Below are 17169 nucleotides of genomic sequence, written 5' to 3'. Positions count from 1 at the left end.
CCCCCACCTCACGGTCTGGTCCTCAGCCCCCCACCCACCTCACGGTCTGGTCGGACAGCCAGCCAGCGTCACACTGCTCATAGCCCCCGAGGTAGGCGGCGTAGAGCTGCTCTGGGGTGGCGATGCGGGCTCCGATGCGGGCACAGGCCTCCTGGGCCCCCACGAAGGAGAAAGCATAGCGGGCAGAGCCTTTCCGGTAGAGAAAGACGACCCCTGGGGGATAGAGAGGAGCCCTGAGGCAGGACCACCCCCACACTGGCCTCCCCTCACCCTCCTTGTCACTCCCCTGCACACAAAGGGTCAAGTCCAAATTGCGTTCAGTTTGCAGCATGAGGGGCTTCAGCTAGACTGTGAGTAGGATTTCCTCCACCCGGAGAGAGAGAGGAGGTCACCAAGGCCTGTATCTGCTCACTCCTTTTCCAGCTCAGTGAGCGCCTTCCACGTGTGCTTGCTTCCCCCCTCGGACGGAGGGCTCCCTCCCTGCGGGAACCTCCCTCTGTCCTGCCCCTCACCTTTGACCTTGACCTCCACAGCGTCGCTGCTGTCATCTATGCCGTGCTGGACTTCGCAGCGGTAGATGCCCGAGTCGTTGGGCCGCAGCTCGCTCAGCACCAGGGACACGTCGGTGAGGGACGCCGGGTAGGCGGGCAGCGCCACGCGGAACCGGTAGGCCTCGCTCACCTTGACTCGCAGCCCCCGCGCCACCAGCACCTCGGCCTCACGGCCCCCGGACAGGAAGGTCCACTTGACCCGCGGGGAGCCCAGCACGGCCCGGCGGCTCGGCGGCGGCCGCAGGTAGTGAAGGTGGCACGGGATGGTGAGGGCGCCACCCAGCACGCCCTGCACTGGTCCGTCGCCTGCGATGCGCACGCGGAAGGCCCGGTCCTCTGTGGGTGGGCGGGTGGATGGGGCCAGCTGGAACTTGGGTGTGGGTCCGCAGGGTCCCACCCGGTTTCTGAGCCTGCCCGGATTCCTCCCACCCACCCCTCCCGCATGCCCGCTCTAGGACCCCAGACCCACCCCAGACCCTCTACAGATCCTTCCCCAAGTCTCCCGGTCAGTTCCTCCCAAGAGTGGCCCAGTACCACCCCAGGATCCCCGGGGCCCACCCCAGGTCTAACCTGGTCCCGGGTCCTCCAGCTCTGGCCTCAAAATTTCCCCTCTGTTTCCCTCAGACTCACCTTCGGGATTTCTCCCCACTCTACCCTTTTCTGCCTCCCAGCCCCATCCACTGGTCCCATACCCTAGAGATCAGCAGCCTTGCACCTACTGTCCCTTCCCGGCCCTCCCCCAAGTTTTCCCTGCCGTACTCAGAGCCCACAGCTCATCCCTTTATTTCCAAGTGTCCCAGACCGGACCTTTCCCCCACAGTGCCCCCAATCCTCTCCCCAGGTCCTCCAAGGCCACCCCCTTCCACAGGGGCGATGCAGGAGATAGAGACAGTGACTCTGAGTGGGGTTGCTTACCTGAGCTGTCCCCCTCCAGGGCATCAGCGGAGGCCGCAGGGCCCTGGGTCAGGGCCAGGGCTGCCAGCAGGAGCAGGAACAGTAGGGCCATGCTCAGGCTGGTGGAGGGACTTGAGGAGGAAAGACGGGGTTAGACTTCAAGATGGACTTCCCCTGGCTCCCGACCATATCCATGGGGACTCGCACATATTGTCACCCAAGAAGCCACTGTCCCCACCTCACTGTTAACTCCCTTGTTTCTTTTTTTTTTTTTTAATTTTTTTTAAAAATTTATTTATTTGACAGAGAGAGACACAGCGAAAGAGGGAACACAAGCAGCGGGAGAGGGAGAGGGAGAAGCAGACTCCCAGCTGAGCAGGGAGCCCAATGCGGGGCTCGATCCCAGGACCCTGGGATCATGACCTGAGCCGAAGGCAGACGCTTAACGACTGAGCCACCCAGGCGCCCCAACTCCCTTGTTTCTGATCCTGTCTCCCCACCGGGGGATTCTTCCTAGGAACCAAGACCCGGGTTCTAGTCAACTTGCTGAGTGACTTAAGGCACGTTCCGTAACCCCTTCGGGTCTTGTGACTTGTGAAGGTCAGCAACCCTCCTGGGTTGTGATGAAGCTACGGGCTTTAGAGCGCTTTCTATCCTAAAGCCCCCATACAGATGCACAGCACCAGGCACACCAGGGGCTCAATAAATGCTTACACATGAGTGGTGGGTGCTATTAACTTAACAATTCCCTGTGCTCTTCCCATGCCAGGCTCCTTCCTTGAACCCAGAGCCTCCCCCTCCCCCAGCACCCCTCCAATATTCCCTTCCCATCCCTTCCTCCCTGAGTACCATAGCCACCTAGCCTCCTCCAGGAGGGCCTCCTGGACTGAACCTGGGCAATGCACAACTTCTCTCTAGCCCTACCCCACTGTTACTTATAAGGAAACTCTTTACTCCTAGCATCCTCCACCCCCTCCTTGGCTGCCCTCTCCCTTCTTCTTCCCAGCCTTCCTTTCTGCCTGGCACGGGCTTTCCCACCGGATCTCCTGGCTCAGAAACCAGCTGGGACAAAGCCCCTGTCTCTGCCAGTCTGGCCTCCATCCAGCCTCTCCCTTCCCCCACCCCAGCCCTAGGCTGGGGGGTGGGCTAAAGGAGGGTGAGACTAAATGGGAGGGGCCATGTCCCTCTTGCCCTTGGTTATCAGACACTCTGAGAACCCGGAATAGTCCTCTGAAGATCTCAAGGCAGTTACACTTTCATAATGGAGGGATGGGGGGGTGACATTGAGAAATGGGACCCAGAGAGGGATAGGGCTGACCCTGGTCCCCAGCAAAGCCAAGTCAGGTGCCAGGCCAATGTGCCTGAGGGAGGGAAGGCTGCAGAGCTGGCATCTAACAACATCTGTAAGGGTCGGGCTAGGAGAAAAGCACGAAGACCCAGGTCTACCAAGGACTAGGCCAACGGTGCAGCAGGAGGGATGCAAGTTAGACTACAGGCAAGACTTCCTAGCGATCAGGTTCATTCCCACTCCAGGCCCATTGTTCAACCTCCATCTACTTTGCCCTCTCAGGCTCTGCCTTCCTGCATGTCTACCCCCTTCCTGAGCCTGAGCTGCTGGGAAATTTCTCTCTTCTCCCAAATTCTCCCAGGGATCTCAGTTCCTCCTTGGAATGCCTCCCACCTACAACACCTCCATTCCCCCCACTCCGGCTGGGCTTCATTTCCTCGGGGTCAGACTGGGGGAAGGAGTGACAGGAGCCAGACATCCAGGGTCTCTCTCCACGGGGCCAGATCAGAGGCTGCTGAGACCAGCTCTGGGCATGGGGGCCCTTGGGAGGACTGCTTTCTGGGGTAGGAGGGGGGACCATTTGGCATGAGCGGCCAGTGCCTGCCAGACGCTGGGCAGACCGTTTGCCTTGCATTTGAGCTGGGCCAGGTCCTGGGCCAGGCCCCTTTCTGGCGCCCTCCCTCCCCTCTCTTCATGCTGGAGCTGGAGCTGCTCACAGACCCGGGCCCCAGCTCTCCGACAGGTGGCCCAGAAACCTATATATTTGGAGCCACTCTGGGACCCACGCCCTGGACCCCCCTTTCATCTCTGTTTTGAAGGTGAGGGAATGAAGGGAGAAGGTCTGAGGCTGATGAAGACCTGGCCACACTGGAATATGGGGGTCATCCCACCCCTACCTCCAGGAATGGGAGTCACTGAACAGAGGGGCCAAGAGGGTGCCTGGATTATATGGTTCTCATGATCAGACGCTTCTGCACTGTCCCCCAGCCCACTGCCAATCCCACCGAGCTTGGGCCTCAGCTCCATCCTGGGGCAGCTAGGTGTCCTGAGAAAACTATGGCATCCCCTCAACCTGCACTAGCCTCAGACCTGGGGTTGGGGTGGGGAGCGGGCCTTGGCCTTCTCCACCCCCTCTGCCGTCCTCCAGAGCGGGACACCCTCTCCATCTCTAACCTAGAGAGCTCGGCATCAGCAGGCTTCCTGTCCCTTCTGCTGATGCCACACCATCCCTCTCTCCAGCTCATTCTTTCCTGCTCCAGCTCCAGGATTTCTGCCCTTGCCTTGCGTTTCCCAAGCTGTTCAGGAAACTTCCCTCTTGTTACATGATCATTCCTGTCTGACCAGGACGTCCAGCTCCCTCACAGGCTTCGCAGTCCCAATCCACAGAGGATTAAGATCAAGACCAGGTGGTGTGTGTGTGTGTGTGTGTGTGAGCACACCCTACACCCACCATCTCCAGGCTGAATGCCCCCCCCCCCCCGGCTGGCAGTCCAAGGTCTGCCCTATAGGAACCAGGCTCCAGTACCCAGTGGGGGCAGCAGGAGGAAAGCTCTCACTGTCCCCTTAGCGGCCGTGTGAGCAGCAGCCCGAACCTACAGCAGCCAGGCATTGGCGGGGCCTGCAAGACTAGCTACAGACAGTCGCATAAATAGTCCTATTTATCGGAAGCACAGCTAGTGATACAATTAACATCCCAGCCAAGCCACTGCGGCTCCTCCTAGTTCAGAATCTGTGAGGCGGACGCTGCCAAGTTAGCATCAGGCGATGGTACCGCTGTGGGGCAGGGCTGGGTGGGGGTGGGCGGGCCATGGGTGAGTGGCCCTTGATCTTACTGCTTTTATCTGGAATAGAAGTCATGCAGATGTTAACGGTGCTCACAAAACTGATGGCAAGTCTCTTGGTCCTGTTGGAAGCATGTGGGCACAGCTATTCCAAAAGGAGTTTAGGAGCGGGACATAAAAAGACCTGGCGCCGGGGGGAGGGGAGGGTCCCCAGCCCACCGGCAATGCCAGAAAGGAAAACAGGAGTGGTAACCGGAATTCCAGCTAATGGTTACTGACCATCTACCTGAGCCAGGCCTCTTAAAAATGCTTCCCATGGACAACCTTAACTTTGAGAAAAATACTGTCTATACGTTCACACCGATGAGAAGCCCGAGGTTCAGGGAAGTCAACTAACTTGCCCAAGGTCACACAGCAAGTGAGTGGCAGAGTTGGGACCACCGGACCACCGGCTGTGGCTGTCTCGCGGGCTCCGGGGAGGGGCCCCCAGAAGGGGCTGCTTCGCGCTCCCCGCGCCGCCCGCCCGCCCGGCACAAAGTCGGAAGTCTGGGCTGGGGGCTCGCACCGGAGCGCGCAGCAGGGAGGCCGCGGGGACCCGGGGGGCGTTCCCATCAGCCCGCGGTCTCTGGGACGCAGTCGGGCCGCATGTGGCGGAGGGGGTGCGGGCGGCAGGGCCGGAGGCGGCGGCGGGCGCTCGGGGTCTGGCCTGGTCAGCCGGCCGGGGGCGCCGCGGGAGGCCAGGGCTGCGGGGCCCGGGGGCGCGGACCGCGGGCTGCCGGCGGGCGCCCCCGGCTTCCTCCCTCCCGGGTCCGGGCGGCCCGGCTGCGCTCGCGCGCACCTACCTGCAGGCGGCCGGGGGCCGGGGCGAGGGTGCTGCACCGCCAAGTTTGCCGCCTCCTCCGGGCTGTCCTCCCGGCTCTCCTCCGGGTCCACGCTCGGTCCTGCGGCTGCAGCCGACTGCGGCGGGCACTGCGCGGGCGCAGGGAGAGGCCGGGCCCGCAGGACGTTCGGAAGGGAGCGCCGGGCCGCCGGGCGCCGCACAAAACCCCCTTTCTTACCCCCGCCCCGCCCCTCCCCGGGGCGGCCCCCGCCCCCTGGCCGGAGTCGCGGGGGGCTCGGGAAGGTCACGCGACCCGCTGCCTCCTCTGCGTCCGTTCCCGGCGGCAGCAGCGAGAGCAAGGACGTGCGAAGTAGGACATCGTTCTGGAGAGGAGAAGCCGGGGACTTGGAGTAGGGAGGGAGGGAGGGCAGAAGGGGCGGGGAGGGAGCGCTCGCGGAGCTGGAGGATAATGTTGCAGCTGGACGGATGGAAGTTAGACAGCCGGAGGGACTTCCCGTTGGGCAAGGGGCGAGGAGGAGGGCCTCAGACTTGGAAAGTAAGGGGAAGGATGACGGGAGCAGAAAAACGGGGGAGGGAAGCTCTTTTTTGGAGGCAGGATGAGGTGCAAAGGACCATAGCCACCTCCCTGTCGGAAGCGCTGATTGGGTTTTGTCTCTGGTGGTGCTCCCACTCCCTGCACAGAGGAGGAGCTGACTTTGCAGCTGGAGGGATGGAGGTTAGGCTGCAGATGCACGGGTTAAGCAAAGCGAGTCAGGGACTCTCCTGACGTGGTGTGGGGGAGGGGCGGCCCTGTGAATGGGCACACTGGTCCTGCAAACCAATGTGCAAGACAGGCGTTGCCAGGAACACAGAGGGCCCGCTGGCCAGCGCTGTTGCCGATGAATGTGCCGCCTGGTGCCAGGGGGTGGGCCTTGAGTGCTGCCCAGCCTTGGGGGACTCCTCAGAATACCAATGACGCCCCCTCCCCAGCTCCAGAGCCTCTCAGTCCCTCTGCTTTCCCAGGCTCTCTCTGCCCCTCTCCCCCTCTCATCCCCCCTCCCTCCTGGGACTTGAAGCAGAGCCCCTGGCACAGATTGAGAGCAGGACAGCCAGATGCCTGGAATCTCTCCCCTGGATACCAGTGGGGGCACCAAGGATAGCTTGTTGGGGGATTTGATCCCCATAATCTCCAGCACCCCCCCAAATATCCCAAGTGACACAGGGTGCCTGCAGTGGAAATCATCCTCAGGACAGGTCCATGGTCTTCCATTTAGACTGCACCCAAGTCCCTCCCTCCTGTGTGGGACTCTGGACTGCCCGCTGTTGATGCCCCAGCTGCCCCAGTCTTCTGCTCCCAGGGCTGTGGACTGGCTTCCAAAGGGCTTCTGAGAAGCTCACAATAAACTCCTCCCCAAATCTTTGAGGATCTAAAGGTAGAACTCTGGCCCCTCCCTGGACACCCATCTACTGAAGAGACAGTATAGGGAGACCTGGGGGTGGTGGGTGGTAGGGTCCTTTAGTAAATAAAATGACCCCGGCAGGGGTGTGAGCCTGGAAGGACAGAACAAGGTGCCTGGCAGAGTCTGGGGAAGGAGGGACCTCCGTTTATTCCTTTCATTACATAAATATTAACTGAATGTCCACTATGGACCAGGCACTATTTTAGGACCAAGTCCTCCCGTGGAGAGGGGGGATCTGGCCTTGGGGCAGATCTGAGCAGCACCTGATAGCCCCAGGACCTCCCTTTGCTCCCCTCAAACCTTGCAACCCGAGCTGAAGGAGATCCCGCCTCCCCCAGGACAGTCTCAGCACGGTTGCCTGATCCAGCCTGCCCCCACCTGGGCTGGGATCAGCTCCACCTGGGGCCTGAGCCCAGCCAGGCAACCAAGTGGCTGAAATTCAATCCTGGTGGCGGTTCGCGTGTAACCACCGTTCTTGCCGCGGGGAAACCTGGCTGTGATGGGGAAAGACAGAGAAAGTGACCTTCCTTGCCATCTCCCCTCATGACTAGAAGTGTGGGCGCACAGTCTGGTGCCCTGGGGGAGTCCGACCTTGACTGAGGCCAGCAGCAGCTGGGACTGGACCAGGGCTGGTACCAGACCGTCTGTTCCAAGAGGCAGCCCCCTGGTGGGAAACCAGACACGCTGTGGGAACAGGGAGCTGCCTCTGCAAAGACTGATGAGAGGCGGGACTCCGGAGGCGTGGGCCCTGAGGTCAAACGCCTGGCTTGCCATCTGCATCGGCCAAACCTTGCGAAGGGCTTCCTTTGTCTGCAATTGTTTCCTCTTCTCAACAACGGGCTGCAGAATATCTCTGGCACTGGGTAATGTCTATCCTACTGGCCCATGGGCGAACTCAGCAAAATCTAGTTCTTTTCCTTTGCTAGTCTCACACACACACCAACACACACATACGCGTGCACGTACACACAGGCCCCAGTCTCCGTGGATCTCCTGGCCAGGAGGTTGGGGGGCACTCCCCCGTGGATTATTATCTGAGAGGGCTCATAATCTGAGAGAGGAGTCGTTCCCTGAGGATTTCCCGGGGGAGGCAATGAGTGCCTTCCCAAGACTCTTGCACCATTTCCAGCTCTGAGGATTCACACTGCAGTCTAACTGGCACTGGCTGGTCAGGGACTGTCTTTCTGAACTTTACTTGCACCTGGTCCCTGGCCATTCGACACCCACCACCACCCATTTCTATTCCTTCCTGAGAAGAGGCAAGAACCAAGACCTCACCGAGGTCTCAGAAAGGGACCCTCAGGGACTGGCTGAAAGCAAACAGGATCAAACGAAGCAGGAAGAATTAAAGTCAGATTTCAAGTAGGACTTCCTGCCCCAGGAACAGAAGGAGAATATCTCAGGGAGCTGTAGTATCTTCTGGACAAGGAGACAGACCCAGAGGTGAAGCGACTGTCTAGGGTCACACAGCATGCAATTGGCTGACCATGACCAAAAGCAAGTCTCCTGACCGACGGACGCCCAGGCCAGGGTTCCTGCCAGGGCCCCAGCTGTCTCTCAGGGGACAGAAATGGTGGAGGCAGAGAGAGAGAGAGAGAGAAGGAGGGAGAGTGGGGGCAGCCCAGCTGGCTCGCCTCCCAACCTCCTGGGCCCTGGGGAGTTTTCCAGTCTCTCTGGAGGAGAACAATCCATCTCCTGCCTCTTCCCCTCCCCCTCCCCCACCATCGCCCGTACCCAGGCCAACGCTGAGGCCATGACCCAAGTTAAGGAAAGAGAGCCAGCCCCTCACCAAGACCCTTGCGTCCCTGGCTCCCCCCACCTCCAGTATTAGCCCCTGACCTTCCTCACTGGATTCCCAGCCGCAGTGGCCACTGGGAGAGCCTGTCCTTCCTGCCGCTTGTACCTGTCCCCACTTTCCCAGACTTGGAGGTGGGGCCCAGGCAGCTCAGTTCCTCTCTGATAGGCACCTGGGTCCTCTGCCACCGGGACATGGGAGCAGGGCTGCGTACACACAGCTCCAGATGCCGACACAGCTGTGCTGGAGAATGGTGGCTTTGATAACTTCTGAAAGGGGCCAGGAAGCGCGGGACCCGGGCCCAGACGAGCGAGCGAGCGAGCGAGGGGCCAGCAACGTTCTGAGGGCTCCTGCGGCTGAAGGCCAGTGGGGGTGGCCGGGGAGGGGGGCTGGGGGGGAGACAGAGGTGGGACCTACAGGCTGAACGGACAGCATTTCAGGGAGCCCCTGAGCAGGAGCGGACAGACCCTTGCTGCCAGGGGAGCAGAGTCCTGTGTTCAGAGGGGACCACCAGACTGTTCCCCAAAGAACAGCTGAAGGAACTGGAGGGCTCAACCCTGAGACCATCCAAATCTCCTGGAGAAAGCCGTCCCATCTGCAGGCCCCTTGCAGGCCCTCTCCCTGCGGCCGGGCAGCGAGCGCTGGGGCAGGGACTCATGTCTGCAAGCCTCTTCACCTGTAAAATGGCAACAGCATCCTGTTTTCTGGTTTTTTTTTTTTTTTTAAGATTGTATTGATTTATTTGAGAGAGAGAGACAGAGATAGCGACAGAGCACGAGTCTGGAGGAGAGGGAGAAGCAGGCTCCCCGCTGAGCAGGGAGCCCGATGCGATGCGGAGCTCGATCCCAAGATCCTGGGATCATGACCGGAATCGAAGGCAGACACCAACTGAGGGAGCCACCCAGGCGCCCCTTGTTTTCTGGCTTTGACATTGGAACCACATAAACATATTATATAATTGAAACATAAAGTTACATTTGGAATAATTAAATTAATTTTAGACTAAATTAAAAAAGCAGAATAGGGATGCAATTCCTAAAAATCTAAAACAAGGTGAAACAAGGGCCCGTGATTGTATGTGAAGCTGGAGGCAAAGCCACAGGGAAGAATTTTCTTTCAGGTGATTATAAAACTCAGCATGTTGACTATTCATCCCTAAGAACAAAAAGAACCATGAAGAAATCATAACGTTGGCATTGGTATTGCAGAAGGCACTACTTTACTGTGATAAAGCAAAGAAGTAATTATAGGAATGGTGTTCAGAACGAAGAGTTTCAGTGTGAGAAAAGGAGAGTTAAGCCAAACTGCTAATCTCTCGTGTGAATTGAAGATAACAGTGGGAAGTCATGATTTTTATGTCTGTGGAAAAGACTTCGAAGCAGTGACCACCCCCCGCCCCCCCACCCAGTGACGCTGAGTGCTCCTGGGGCCTAGACTGTCCTCTGTTCCCCAGTAACGCGGGGCTGTTGTCTCTAAATGGTACTTTCCGCTCCCAGGAACCAGGCCTCTTTGGAGACGCCCCAGTGAGGGGAGGCACAGCTTGTCATGCTTGTGAATCAAGGAAGTTTTGAGACTCAGGTCAGGCTCATGTCCAAAGGACCCAGTAGCCACCTTTCAAAGACTTCCACCTGCCAGGATGACATGACAGCATTAAAATGAATAATGATGGGGCACCTGGCTGGCTCAGTTGGCTAAGCATCTGCCTTCGGCTCAGGTCATGATCCCAGGGTCCTGGTATCAAGTCTCGTGTCAGGCTCCCTGCTCAGGGGGGAGCCTGCTTCTCCCTCTGCCCCTCCCCCTGCTTGTGCACGTGCTCTCTCCCTGACAAATAAATAAGATCTTTAAAAAAATAAATAAATAAAGCACACACATAAGTGTTCATGTACTCAATGTATTTTCAAAAATAAAATGAATAATGACCATAAGAGATTAAAGCATATCAAATCTATAAAGTATAAGAGTTCATCATGATACTAAAAAAGAACATCTCTGGTCACCTTTGGACGTTGATGAGGCACCGACTCGCAACTGTGAAGATTAAGAGGGTGTATCGGACCCTGTTGGTGCCCACCCGTGTCCCCTTAGCGGTCACCTCAACAGACCAAAGGCTGCTGACTGCCTGAGGACATCTTCTGCTGGACAGGTGGACAGCAAGTCAGACATGCGCAGGAGTTGATGGCCTGGAAACAGCCTCAGCCAGTGACAGAAGGGGAGCTGGTAGACCAGAGCCCCAGCCCCCCTCAGGTGGGAGCGGTGTGAGGCAAGCCCCCCGGTCTCCCTTCACTCCCAGCAGCTTTGAGCTCCAGCTGGGCACAGTTGGCATCTCTCCCAGGTATTGGGACTGTTTACTCAATGATCTATTGGATTCCTTCCCTCCCCTGTCTCACTGTCCTATCAAGATCTGGGGATTCAGAGCCACCAAGTCACGAGCACACGTGGTGGGCACAGCAGCGATCCCCAGTGGGACGTTTGTGATCAGGTGTGAGTGTGCTCAGAGGGCTCGGCAATATGAGAGCGGGAAGCCAGACCCCCATGGGCCCTATGTCTGTGGTGCCCCTGCCTTGCTCTCCCGTAACCTCGCGGGGCGCCTCTGTGATCAGGCTTCAGGGCAGGAAGAAGCCCAGGCCTGCTTCATGGACGGGTCACTCTGATCACCGATGTGAGCTGACCGGGGGGAGGTTCCGAGCAGCACGCTGGCCACCCTAGTTTGCAGGGGGAGGGGTATGTAGGACCCTTGGGCAGTGGGCACATGGCTTGGCTGGCTGGTCAGGCCAGGAAAGGGCATGACAGGAAGGTGGGAGATAAGGAAGTAGAGGGAGAGCTGTGGATGGCCTTGCAGGAGCGGGCACTGTTCTATGGCAGTCCCACTCACAAGCATTCACAGCCAGGGGGACAGAACAGCCAGCCTTTGTCCTCCCTCCCTCCCTTCTCCCTCGCCCCCCCGCCTGGGGCCAGTGCCCGCACGAGGTCGGTGAATGGCGTGGTTATGGCAGTGGATAGAAGTCGGCACGGCTCCCTCTCTCCAGGGCCGATCTAGCAACCACTGCGGCTGGATGCTTGGCCCGTGAGCAGCACAGATGGGTGCTGAGCCCTCAAGCGGTCCCATCCCTCAAGGAGATCAACCAGCCACTGGGAAGCATGTCGACTACAATGTACCTCTTTCAGTCTGGATCGGGGAACACTATCTCCTTCCTGGGGTTATGCACATTCTGGATATGGATTTACCTTCCCTGCCCAAGTGCCTTGGCCAGTACCCATATCCAAGGACACAAAGGAAATGGTTTATCCCTATGAGATCCCACATAGTATCACCTCTAACCAAGGGGATCCACTTGACAGTGAAGGAAATGTGACAATGGGCCCAAGACCGCAGCATCCATTGGCCCTGCCATATACCACATCACCTCGAAGCTGCCAACCCCGGGGGTACATGGGTATGGCCTCTTTAGCACATCTAAATACCAGCTTGGGGGGAACATCATCTGGGATCAGGGCACTGGACTTTAAAATGCAGTCTACACTTTGAACCAATGCCATTATATGGTGCTGTAGCCCGGATGGCTAGAAATCGCGGGTACAGGAACCAAGGGATGGAAAGAGCCATGAGCTTCTCACTGTCAGCCCCAGTGACCCACTAGGGGAATTCGTGCTTCCCGTCCCTATATCTTTAGGCTCTGTAGGATCAGAAGCCCTAGTCCCTAGGGTGGGAGATGTGTCTGCCAGGGGTCACGGTAAGGGTACCACCAGACCTAAGGTGCTAGCAGCCTCTGGGTCCCTTTGGGAACCTCATGCCAATTCACCAACAGGCAAAGAAAAGAATTATACTGGCGAAGACGTTTGCTCTTGATTAGCCCATGTCCGGTGGGAAGCATGACCGTGGGTGCAGAATGCTGGCCAGTCGAAGGCATGGGAAGGAAAGGCCCTCGGGGGTGAAGGTCCGGGCTTTTCTACTGTGAGAGCCCCACAGACAACAGAGGAACCGTGGAGGAAGGAGATGTGGAATATTGATATTGGTCACAGCCCAGCCGCCGCCCTGAGGACTCAGTGACAGGGCAGAGTGGACACGGGGACACGTGGATCTGAGCAGTGCGGAGGGTGGACCTCAACTATGACCCGACCCTCCAGCACCCAACCCCACAGGCCGACGGCAACATCTGTGACTCTGCCTGAGGGCTGTATTCTGGCTGTGGGAGCCTGTGTGCGCTGAGCTAGCCAGCGATGCTGATGGGTGAATGCTCCCCGGAGCAGCCGTCAACTTTCAGACAGGAGGCCCACACCTATGACCCCACTGTCTTTGCCCGTCAGGTGGGATCTTCTGGGACAGGCTCCACACCGCCTTCCAGGGCTCCCCAGCAGGACGGGACCAGCCGCTCTGCCCGCTCCTCTCACACCCTTCCTTGCCTTCCTCCCCCCTCCTGCCTCACGTCTCCAGCCCCCCAGCGGAGCCTCTTAGCATGGCCCCCCAAATAAACTGCTCATACTGAAAGCCTTGACTTGACATCTGGTTTTAGGGAACCCCACTGTCTTAGCTCAGGCTGCTGTAACAAGTTACCACGGACTGGAAAGTTTAAACAACAAACAGGCATTTCTCTCAGCACTGGGGGCAGCAGATCTGGTGTCTGGTGAGGGCTCGCTTCCTGCCCTGCAGACAGCGGCCTTCCCACCAGAGTCACCTGTGGGGGAGCACGGGGAGAGAAGCAAGCTCTCCCGAATCCCTTCTTATAAGGGCAAGACTGTCATCAGGGGATTACCTCCCAAAGGCCCCATGTCCAAAACCATCATACTGGGGATTAGGGCTTTAACCTATGGATTTGGGGGGATGCAAACCTTCATTCCGTAGGTACCTAGCTAAGACTTATGGGAGAGAATCAGGCGTTGATCCTACCTTTCCTGAATGGATCTAAGTCAGGGTGACAATCATCGATGAGGGACATTTTTCTTTATGGAAGAGTTCACAGCTAATCATAAAGGAAGGAAGAATGACAAAATTAGAATGTCTCTATTTTGTGCTCCTAATGAAATAAGGGTTGCATCTAGACAATGATCACCAGTAGCCATTAGATAAAAAGGTGTGGGTGTACTGGGTCAGGTGGTGGCCACAAAAAGATATGTCCACCTCCTAATCCCTGAAACCCGTGAATGTTAACTTGTTTGGAAAAAGGGTCTTTGTGGATGTAACTCATAACATGAATTTATTCCCAAAAGTCAGTCAATGGTTTTGAAATGAGATCATCCTGGATTAGCCAGGTGGGGTAAATCCAATGACAAGCGTCCTCAGGAAAGAAGAAGAGGAGACCCAGATACACAAAGAGGAGGAAGCAATGTGACCACAGACAGACAGAGATAGGAACAATGCAGCCAGAGACACCAAGGAATGCCGCCTGCCACCAGAAGAAGGAAGAAGTAAGGAAGAATTCTCCTCAGCATCTACAGACGGAGGGCCACACTGCCAACACCGGGAGTTAAGACTTCCGACCTCCAGGCCAGTAGAAGAACACATTTCTGTTGTCACAAGCCATCATGTTTGTGGTAATTCGTTGCAACAGCCATAGGCAACTGGTGCAACGAGGAACTTTGTAATGAATGGATCAGGCCGACAGCAGCAGAATTTACTGATCAACCGTAGCATCAACAACCAGACACCGTGTGCCTCCTGATGTGATGAAAGAGGAAATATACAGTCTTACCTATGAAAGACTCCTGGGAGAAAAAGTGAACGTACGTCTAATCAAACTTCTAAATACGATGACAGGGGACAGAGGAACATGTGAAATGACACTACAAGGCTACACTCAGCCCGATCTAGAATGTGGGAGACTCGACAGGAAAACAACCCAGTTTCCTAAACAAACAAACAAAATGGCATAGAAAACATGAAGGAGGAAGAAGTATTACAATTTAAAAGATATTTTTAAAAAATTAACCAAGGGGCGCCTGGGTGGCTCAGTTACTTGAGCGTCCAACTCTTGATTTTGGCTCAGGTCATGATCTCAGGATCCGAGATCGAGCCCCACCTGGGGCTCCACGCTCAGCGAGGAGTCCGCTTGAGATTCTCTCTTGCCCCTCACCTGTTTGCGTGAGCTCACTCTCTCTCATTCTCTCTAAATGAATAAATAAAATCTTTAAAAATAAATAAATAAAAATTAACCAAGAAAAATTCATCAAATGCAATGTATAGCCCTTACTTGGATCCTGGTTTGGGCAAATCAACTATAAAATTATATTTTTTAGACATTCAAGGGAAATTGATCATGAAGTATATATTAGATAATGTCAGTTGAGGGGGGATGTGATAATGGAATTATGGTTATTTTTAAAAGTCACTATATGTTAGAAATACATATTGAGAATTAACAGGTGAAATAATAGGCTGTCTGAGATTTGCTTTAAAATACTCCAGCACAAACGAACACAAGTGAGGGAATTCATGAAACCAGAAGGGTGGAGTTTTGAAATGGTCAAGCTGGATGATGAAGTGGTCCACTATCCTAGTCTCTCTCTTTTTGCATATGTTTGAAGTTCTCCATAATAATAATAAAAAAAAAATGTAATAGCAGTGTGGAGAGTAGTTGTAAAAATTAGTGGGCATGTGTTTTCGTGGGTGGAAAAACAAGGCTTTGCAGCAAATGGAAAATTCCTGTGACCATTTCCCATCTGGTCTCTGGACAAAGTTGAGGGCGTCGTACAGAAGGAAAGCCATCTTCCTTCAGGGAAGCTGTGGGACCCAGCATCTTGACTTCCTGGGGCTCTGACTCCATAACAGACCAGAACTTAGAAAACCCAGAAGGGCCGTGGAGGAGGAGGTGGCTGCCAGCATGTTCCAGAATCCAGGCTGCCGCCCTCAGTGCCTGTGGTGGAGCTGGGGCTGGTCCTGTAGGGCCAGTTGCCGGTTTACTTCTAGGCCTGAGTAGGGTTGCTCTTTCCTGCCCCCCTTGTGGTTGAGCGAAGCCGTGCAATTAGTTCTAGAGAAACTGTTGGCCACAGAACAGACAAGTGTCTCTCTGGGCCACAGCTATTCACTGCGGGTGTAAGACCTCCCAGAGCTCTTTCAACTTCTCCCTCCCGGTGTGGTGATTGGCAGCATTGAAGATGGTGGCTGCTCTATCAGCCTGGGTCCCTGAATAACTAAGATAAGAAGAAGCCCCTTGTTGACCACGATGCAGAGGTAGCCTAAGGGAGAAATGATCTTGTTTTAAGCCACTGCTGTTTGGAGGTTGTTATCGCAGCATGGCTGAGTGTATCCTGACGAACACAGCGCCGTACAGCAACCAATCCTACAGGCTGCCTGGGAAGAACCCCAACAGTAAGTATTGTTGATGTTCTGTTATCGTCAGTGTTACCATAATAATCATCAGTTATGACAGGTACCATTCGCAAGCACCTCTACTGTGTGCCAGGCACGTGGCGCCCAGCACACACATTGTTTCAGGTACCCCTCGGGGCAAACTCTGGGGCCGGTATTCGTATCCCACAGCCAAGCAGAGGAAAGCAGAGCTTACGAACTGCCACAGATTCTCCATCTGCAGTGTGAGAGTTACTGAAGATGCCGTTCGTTCCTTTATATAAAATCCCACGGGATGAATTCTCTTTAGCAATTACAGCAAGAACCCTGCTGGAAAGCAATTTCACGACATGTATCAAGCGAAGTTCGTACCCTTTGCTCCAGTAATCATTCACCAGCCCAAGCTTGTTGTGGTGGAGTTAAGATTGCTTGAACAGTAAAGTGAATAAACAAACTAATTAATTAAAATAACATATATACTAAAGAAAAACGAATTAATGGCATTTGAGCTTGTCTCTTGAGTTACTGGTACGTTTCCTTTAGCCAGATGTTAATGCTCCTGGTCCGTCCCCCTCTCGCCTAGGGGGTGGCGAGCGCACATCAGGTACCAGCCACGCGGTGGGCTCGGTGGCAGGGCTGCTGGTCGCCTCCTCCCTGCGCAGGGTCGGTCTCCCGTCAGCTGAACAGTGGTTTGAGTCTCCTATACAGGACCGGAGACTGGCAGGATATAAACACATTCCTAAATATGTTTAGGTCCATCTTTGTTGGTTCTGTCGTGCGCTCCGGGAGACTGGAACCAGAGTCCCAGGTGGGTGCGTGGCGCCCCCGCGTGGGCCCCGGCGCAATAGCACCCGCGTTCTCCCACGTCCACGCCGGGTTAGGCTGCCCGCGGTGCCTGCAGTCCCCCCCTCCACCTGTGGGGCCCCCTCCCCGCAATCCCCACGGTCCGGCAGCCCCCCCCCCGAAGCAGGAGCCCCACCTCTGACCGCCTACCTCGGCGCGCGGCCGGCCGGCTGGGCCCGAGACACCCCACCCCCTCCACCCACCCCCCACCCCCCACCCCCCTCCCCCCTCCACCTCCGACTAGACGCAGCAAGTCCTCAAGTTACTGGGCTGCTGGGCACCGAAGTCGGTTAATGCCCTGGGCGCCCGCCCGCCCCCAGCAGCGGCCGCGGGAGCGCGCGAACGGCCGCCGGCCTGGCGGGATCCGCGCGTCCGAGGTCCCGCCAGGCGTCGCCACCTCCCCTCCGACGCCCGGCCCGCCGGGACCCCGGGCCGTGGTGGGCTGCGGGACGGGG

At 56.5% G+C, this 17169-nt stretch overlaps 1 protein-coding gene across 1 annotated transcript; it reads right to left on the bottom strand.

The window, feature by feature from the left end:
• Window positions 1-22: 22 nt before the first annotated feature.
• LOC145722097 (brevican core protein) lies at window positions 23-6141 on the bottom strand. Its single transcript, XM_081823224.1, has 4 exons — window positions 5357-6141; window positions 1467-1576; window positions 513-887; window positions 23-213 (listed from the first exon to the last, which is right to left on the bottom strand). Exons 2-4 carry the CDS (start codon window positions 1555-1557, stop codon window positions 23-25), a joined length of 657 nt encoding a protein of 218 aa, XP_081679350.1. The 5' UTR covers window positions 1558-1576; window positions 5357-6141.
• Window positions 6142-17169: the final 11028 nt, after the last annotated feature.

The sequence above is a fragment of the Leptonychotes weddellii genome, chromosome 6, assembly GCF_054177405.1.
Source record: "Leptonychotes weddellii isolate Sample4059 chromosome 6, ASM5417740v2, whole genome shotgun sequence".
NCBI lineage: Eukaryota > Metazoa > Chordata > Mammalia > Carnivora > Phocidae > Leptonychotes > Leptonychotes weddellii.
This window is presented reverse-complemented; position numbering and strand designations above follow the sequence as displayed.

Bases quoted from the DNA above. Each gene is read 5' to 3' on its own strand.
- LOC145722097 (XM_081823224.1), bottom strand. From the start codon at position 1,557: ATGGCCCTACTGTTCCTGCTCCTGCTGGCAGCCCTGGCCCTGACCCAG. The intron at 888-1,466 runs GTAAGCAACCCC...GCCCACCCACAG, and splicing joins CCTGGAGGGGGACAGCTCAG to AGGACCGGGCCTTCCGCGTG. The intron at 214-512 runs GTGAGGGGCAGG...TCTATCCCCCAG, and splicing joins TGTGGAGGTCAAGGTCAAAG to GGGTCGTCTTTCTCTACCGG.